Raw genomic sequence first — 6,711 nt, forward strand, 5'->3', positions numbered from 1 at the left:
ACTACCACAAGAGGAAACAAATACCACACAATCTAATCAAACATATTTTCACTATGGTGTTTACACGCAACCCCCATCCATATTGAACTTGTAGGGTTCAAGATACTATTGCTTGCTAGTTGAGTTTATGAAGCTAAAGTGCATTTGAACACTGTGTGCTCAATCTGTCAAAATTTTAATAGATTGCTCATGCTCCTACATTGAGAAATCTTAATAGATTGCTCAATCTGCCAAAATTTTAATCGATTACTCATGCTACTACATTGAGAAAGGTGGAAAGTGAAAAGTCCTTTATTCAACATCAAAAAACTAAAAAGGCATTCTGGAGGCATGTGGATACCTCCTGCCTACCTCTAGAGTCTAAGGGCGTGTTCACGCAAGGGTTCGTGGAGCACCGTTGTAAGCTGTGGAGAAAGTCAACAATGCTTTGGATGGGGGGCATTTGTACAGGTGGAATGCATGATCGCAGTAGCACGGTTTAGTACAACCGCCACTTGAACAAGCCCTTGACCTTCCCCTTCCATGATTCTTGGAAGAGGCATTAGGGGACCTCCCACAATCACTCTCTAAGTTGGTAGGCCTAATCATAGGAGGGTCAAAGAGAAGCGTGTGGAACAAGGACTACTTTTGAGACCGGTGTGAAAACACTTCCCGGGGCCAGCCCTAACTCGGGCCTACGGTTAAGGCATTTAACCCAGGGTTAACGAAGGCCGGCCTAATCAAGTCGTGCGCTTAAGTCTAATCTCGCCCTAATTACTTCGTCTTCCGCAGGATCTGCAGTCTCAGCGCTCGACCTTGGGTAAACTCCTACAACCCATCTTTTTTCATTTTGTTTCCAAATCTTGGAATTTTTCACACTGTTGCCGAGAGTGCTGTTAAGAAGCCCTCTTGTACACAGAACCCTACTTAGTTAATTTGTTCTGAAATTGTTGCTTTTATGTCTGTTTGAGTTGGTTTCTGTAGAGGATTTGGGTTTCTTGTTGTCAAATCTGATGAAGGTTGGGATTTTTGGTAAAGCTTTTTTCTGGGGGTTTTCTTGGCTTCAGATTTGCGAAATTGAGTTCCGTTGGGAAGGGTTTTGGTCGCCGGAGTCGAAATTGGGAGTAAGACATACAACCTGGCAAGATTTCGCGATGAGAAAGAGGCGCATCAGGCAGGCTGGAGAGTGCAAGCTCCTCTGGTAATGGCCGTGTCTATATCTTTACGTCTCCATGTCCATGTGTACCTCATCGTCTCTATGTCAATGGTCATTATCATGTTTTTGTAGCCATAGCCATGGCCGTCTTCATGTGTTTATGTCCATGCGTATGAAACTTCCTTTGTTTTTTCTTTGTTCTAAACCATAGAAAGAGATGTTTTTGGATGAGAATTTTGTGAATATCTCCTTTTTTCAGGGAAAGGGATATACATTGCAAAATCCTGTAGGGAAGGAAGAAGATGTCGACGATGATGATTTTGATGAATTGCCTTGCAATATGAGCTTTTCTTCCATGGATCGAGATGGGTTTTCCCGTTTTCCAAATGGGCAGTATGGATCTATGCAGATCTCTAACGGGGGTGGTGGCTCCCCTGTGTCATCCCCTGCAGAAGAGAGCCCAGAAGCCACATTCAAGCCTACCCGGTTCCATGCCGTGAACAATGGCAGCCATCTGGCAGATGAACCCAAGCTCCGCAAGCCCCAAGTGCGTTACCGTGAATGCCAGAAAAATCATGCTGCCAGCATTGGCGGCCATGCTCTTGATGGCTGTGGGGAATTTCTGCCCAGTGGCAAGGAAGGCACTCTTGAAGCTCTCAAGTGTGCTGCCTGCTCCTGCCATCGCAATTTCCATCGGCGTGAATTTGTGGGGGGCGACGGTGAGTATGCTTGCAGCTGTGGTGCTAGATCACAGGCTCTCTCAGGACCCTTAGCGCTTAACCAGTCCCTACGCCCAATGAGTCCTGGAGTGCGAGAAGCCAAGGGCCACCAGCTCCCTTCCTCTGCAGACATTTCCCCACATGCCCACATGGTCATACCCCTTGCCCAATTCGATGACGACGACGATGATGATGATGAGCCTCCTCAGCACCCTCGTCCTGGGTCCTCCAAAAAGAAGCGCTTTCGCACAAAATTCACATCAGAGCAGAAGGAGAAGATGCTGTACTTTGCGGAAACTCTAGGATGGAAAATCTCAAGGCATGATGAGGATGCTGTGCAGGGGTTCTGCAATGATGTTGGGGTGAAGAGGAATGTCTTCAAGGTGTGGATGCACAACAACAAGCATAATTCAGTGAAAAAACAGTAAGTTGGTCCTCTCACCTTAATGCACATTCTTATCGTGGTATATCGAAGATGCTTGAATATTTATCTGTGCAGCCTTTGACATAGTCAGCACAGACAGATTGCCTGCCTGTGGAAAGGGGAAATCTCACTGCCCATGAAAAGGAGGGAGTTTACCCACAGTACTTCATGGGCAGGGGAGGGGTCTGCCTCATCCAACCCCTGCCTGTTCAATGGGCGGGTGATCTGTTTGTAAGAGCCTGGGTTTGTTGTGACCTTTTGTACAGTCAGCATTAATGTAGCATGTGTGTTCTCAAACTCTCACTTCTTGTGTGTGCTCTCTCCACCACACAGGGCTGGCGGGTCTGACCTTGGAAGGAACTGTGATAGCCCACCAGACTATTAACCTAGAAGGCATTCTTTCATTCCTGAAGACTTGTTGGGCCAGAGGGAAACAGGTGATTCAAGCTCCTCTTTTGTGTTCCTTGGGCTAGTTGAAACAGCAGGCTCATTGCCCAGGATGTGTATTTTGTTTTAGTTTGTCTAGGAACTTTCCTTTGTGCATGCAAAATTGCTGGCAGTTGCAAACTGTCATGTAGGTTGTGCTTAAGAATCAAGTTTTTTTTTTCCCCCCCCCTTCTTTCCACAAGTCAATGCCATGAAGTTATTCATTCATATAAAGAGATGGCTTTCATAAGGTATACTAGTCTTTTACTGTTATGGAACTGCTCTGCTTTTCCCTTTTTTTTTGTTATGACTAAGCAGGCTGCCAGTATAGGTACTCTGCTGTCTAACCTTTCATGACCTCGGTTACAAGTGAGCATGGGGGGTGATGCTGTGATGTTTTGATCAGGGTTATAAGAGGCCATGGAATTTTTTGTTTGCCATAAAGGCGTCAAATGAAAATTCTGCTCTTGAATTGTTGTCTCTCTCAAGTATGTGAAGGTTCATCTAATCTACTTTCTTTTGCTTTCATCTAATCTATTTTTATTTTGCTCTCTTAGGCCTAAGATAAGGGCATACAGATGTGAAGCATGGGTTAGGGATGCAAAGCATTGATAAGCATGGATAGGAGACGCTAGAGATCAAGAAATGCTATAGGACCTAAAGCTTCTTTTCTAATTGTCCTTAATATTAAAACATCATGTTTCTCTTAAAGTTTTGCGCCATGGTTTACTCTTAATTACTTCGATCCACAACTGCCACGCTATGATTTGCACTGCATCTCGTGTCATACTTTTTCAAGCCATATTTTGCATCAAATTTCATAAGATGGAATGCATGTACTGTTGCATACTCATCTCTTCCAATCAGCATGTTTAGATGTTATTTCAGAGTTGACAAGGTATATACAACAATACTAGTATTGCAGGATTGATACCAAATGTTTGAAACATTGTGGCGTTTGACATAGTTTGAGCTCACTACTTGAGGAAGTGAATCTTGAGGTTCTTGGTCTTGCTTTCGCTCCCACTCCTTCACTGGAGCTTCTTCCAACTAGAATGCATGAGTATCCTTATCCTCTTGATTCCTTGCACTTGTGCGTTGTCAATGTACTTTGAAAACATGAGTCATGTACTGAACAATGAGCAGTAGGTACACATTGATCGGGAGATGATAGGATACTCCAATAACCTTGGAGAATTCTATAATCGCGGTGTTTCTATGCTGCTAGAGGTGTGTAAGACACCTCTTGATTGGTGGGAGACACATAGATACCATCAACCTCAACTAAAAGTCCTTGCACTTCGATTATTATCACAAGTAATAATACAAAACACATATTGATTATTAATAAATTATTCGACTTTGGAGTCACGAGTGTAGGGTGCAGGGCCCAGGCTTTAAGATTTGTTATAACTAAGACTCCAATCTTCGTGGATTTAAGGATTGTTCCTCTGGAGCCTGTGAGAGAAACTGGAGTTCTTACTCTCTTATTCACACGAAGATCCAAAACCGCTTGAGCACAGCACAACTAGAGAGGTTGGTGTTTTGTAGAGCCAACCTTCGACTAATTCGGAATCTTCGAAAGATAGATAGATCAAAACAAGTAAAAACATTTACGACATACTGATGCACTTCAAAGTTCATAGTACGCGTAAAGTGATTAGTCACTAATAACTACTAGTGAATATATGCTCCATAGGTTGATGTTGAGGAGTTCGAGCACCGCAGCCAGCAACATGCCGAGGAGAGCAACAGTATGTGATGAGCAGGAGAAGATATATAGTCAGCTTCACAGAGAGCTCGAGACCATTGATAGACGAGTCACTCGAGCTCGGTCTCGAGCTCTCACTACCAGCTCTTACTTCTTCAGCTCAGCAGAGTCGTCCTTCCACCTCTAGAGGCACTAGGGTGTATACTCGTGGTGCACATGCTAGAGAGAGAGCTGCTAGTGCGATCAGTAGAGGTGGTCCAGAGCACCAGATGCACATTCCAGAGGAGATACCCGGAATCTCTACCATTGTTGAGGAGATACCAGGTGATATGAGGGAGCGGGAGCCACTATAAGATTATGATGGGAATCTCCTCACATACAGAGACTACTCATCATTCTCATCTTCAGGCTTGGATGATGATGAGTGAGAGTCGGCTATCGACGTTTGTACTTTGTAGTATGTACTAGTATTACAGCTTCAGCAAGACAGTCCTTCATGTTGTATGTAGTGCAGTTTACATTTCAATTGTTTTTTGTGCATCTTTTGTGTACTAGTGTTGCTAAATTATGAATGATTTATAATGTGTTTTTTTATATACACATTTATTTAAAAAAAGTAAACGTACTTAAAGTACTCATCTCGATACGTACTTTGCGTACTCGTACGCATACCGTACCGTACCGCACCGTACCTAAAGTACTCAACCACTATGATACGAAGAGAACGTGCTATAGAAATGGTATGGGTTGGAGTGTCCATCTTCATTCAAGTAGCGCTGTGTCCATGAAAAGATCTGCACTCTTGTAGAGAGGATGTAATAGTGCTGTCATACCATGAATTGGACGACGCATCCAATCCCATCTCCTCTTTACAAGGTGCATAATCTCATCCACCCTGTGAATGTCAACAACCATAAGTACATACTACAAACTTCGAAGAGTAATTTATAAATACTAAATATTAAATAGACATTGCAATTTACAATTCAATATTTAGTATTCACCTGGCTCTGGAGATGACTGTGCATGCTGCAAGCTCTCTCTTTATCTTGTGGGAAAGATGATAGAGTATTCCCATTGTAGACCCCTCCATATCTATGACACACAAGAGGATAAAGAGGGGTTTCAATACTATGGTGATGTTATGTGCTTCTATCCAAAACTCCTCATCTAGCACTTTTCTTTGGATGGTCCTTGTGGCTTCATGATTTGCATTATGCATTTGCCTCCAAGGTGCATCAACCACTGATCGACGAAGAGCATCTCGAACATCATACAAACGCTCCAAGACCAAATACATATAAGCGAATCTAGTCTTGGAGGGTCGTATGATATCTTTCACACTATGAGAGCGAAAAATAGCCAATGCCTGGTGCTTCTTTCTTAAAAAAGAAGCTATGTGTGTAGCATCCTCGATGATGGGCTTCACCCAACTCAAGCTCCCAATATCTTTCATAAGAAGATCCAAGGAGTGTGCAGCACAAGGAGTCCACACAGTGCTTGGAAACTCTTTCTCCATCAGCTCACCCATCCTCTTACAGTTAGAGGCATTGTCTGTTATCACTTGCACCACATTCTCTACCCCCACCTCCATAATAGCTTGACGAATGTGGTGGTAGATAAAATCAGCTGTGATCCGCTCCCCTGTCTTGCTTGCATCAATTGCACACAAAAAATAGGTGCCAAGACATGAAGAGACCAAGATATTTATTATGTGGTGTCGCCTCATGTCACTCCAACTATCTGAAATGATGGTGCAACCAAACTTCTTCCAACCTTCTTTGATAGGTTGGAGAGAAGTCTCAATCCTCTCCTTCTCTTCCTCCAACATGGTGGTGCATTCTTGATCCACCCATCCACATTACCTACAGCTGCAACAGCGGCAATCATCCTCTTCCATTGGTTTGTGCGTAGCACATTGAAAGAGATATTACACTCAATGAGAGTGCGCTCTATCTCAATCTCTGTCCTACGTTGTCTCTTCTTGATCCATGACATGGAGTGCAAGGAGGAATTAATGTTACGTTGCGTAGAAGGCTGTCCAATAGGTGTAGAAGAAGCAGGCACTTCCTCATCCTCAGAAATCCTAGCCCTCTTTCTGCTAGGTGTTGCATCTGTAGGCAAAGGATCCAACAACACATCGTCATCAACGATAGTGCTACGAATCTCTCTGCCATGTGGAAACTCCTTGGGATTATCCCTTATAATAGTGTCCCCAGTTATCCGTGGCATGTCTTCGGCTCCTCCAACAGTTCCTCTAGCCCCGACGGTAGCGTCTACATCTGCTTCTTGGATG

General features: G+C 43.7%; 2 protein-coding genes across 3 annotated transcripts; both read left to right on the plus strand.

The window, feature by feature from the left end:
- Positions 1 to 594: 594 nt before the first annotated feature.
- LOC147639514 (zinc-finger homeodomain protein 2-like) lies at positions 595 to 2,887 on the plus strand. Of its 2 annotated transcripts, none has more exons than XM_086792149.1 (4): positions 595 to 799; positions 1,047 to 1,180; positions 1,395 to 2,278; positions 2,612 to 2,887. In XM_086792149.1, exons 3-4 carry the CDS (start codon positions 1,476 to 1,478, stop codon positions 2,661 to 2,663), a joined length of 855 nt encoding a protein of 284 aa, XP_086648275.1. In that variant the 5' UTR covers positions 595 to 799; positions 1,047 to 1,180; positions 1,395 to 1,475; the 3' UTR covers positions 2,664 to 2,887. The 2 variants fall into 2 exon arrangements, with proteins under 2 accessions (XP_086648275.1, XP_086648268.1); XM_086792142.1 differs by having other exon boundaries at positions 655 to 799; positions 1,018 to 1,180.
- Positions 2,888 to 3,022: 135 nt separating this feature from the next.
- On the plus strand, positions 3,023 to 4,817 carry LOC147639515 (uncharacterized). Its single transcript, XM_086792161.1, has 3 exons — positions 3,023 to 4,021; positions 4,146 to 4,307; positions 4,404 to 4,817. Exons 1-3 carry the CDS (start codon positions 3,872 to 3,874, stop codon positions 4,464 to 4,466), a joined length of 375 nt encoding a protein of 124 aa, XP_086648287.1. The 5' UTR covers positions 3,023 to 3,871; the 3' UTR covers positions 4,467 to 4,817.
- Positions 4,818 to 6,711: the final 1,894 nt, after the last annotated feature.

This window comes from Cibotium barometz, chromosome 4 (assembly GCF_041138505.1).
Source record: "Cibotium barometz isolate CiBa-2024 chromosome 4, ASM4113850v1, whole genome shotgun sequence".
In the NCBI taxonomy this organism is placed as follows: Eukaryota; Viridiplantae; Streptophyta; class Polypodiopsida; order Cyatheales; family Cibotiaceae; genus Cibotium; species Cibotium barometz.

Excerpts from the sequence above, each read along its gene's own strand:
- LOC147639514 (XM_086792149.1), top strand. The coding sequence starts at position 1,476 with ATGAGCTTTTCTTCCATGGATCGAGATGGGTTTTCCCGTTTTCCAAAT. Across the intron at positions 2,279-2,611 it reads CATAATTCAGTGAAAAAACA|GGCTGGCGGGTCTGACCTTG; the intron begins GTAAGTTGGTCC and ends TCCACCACACAG.
- LOC147639515 (XM_086792161.1), top strand. The coding sequence starts at position 3,872 with ATGATAGGATACTCCAATAACCTTGGAGAATTCTATAATCGCGGTGTT. Across the intron at positions 4,022-4,145 it reads CACTTCGATTATTATCACAA|GATTGTTCCTCTGGAGCCTG; the intron begins GTAATAATACAA and ends CGTGGATTTAAG. Across the intron at positions 4,308-4,403 it reads AGATAGATAGATCAAAACAA|GTTGATGTTGAGGAGTTCGA; the intron begins GTAAAAACATTT and ends TATGCTCCATAG.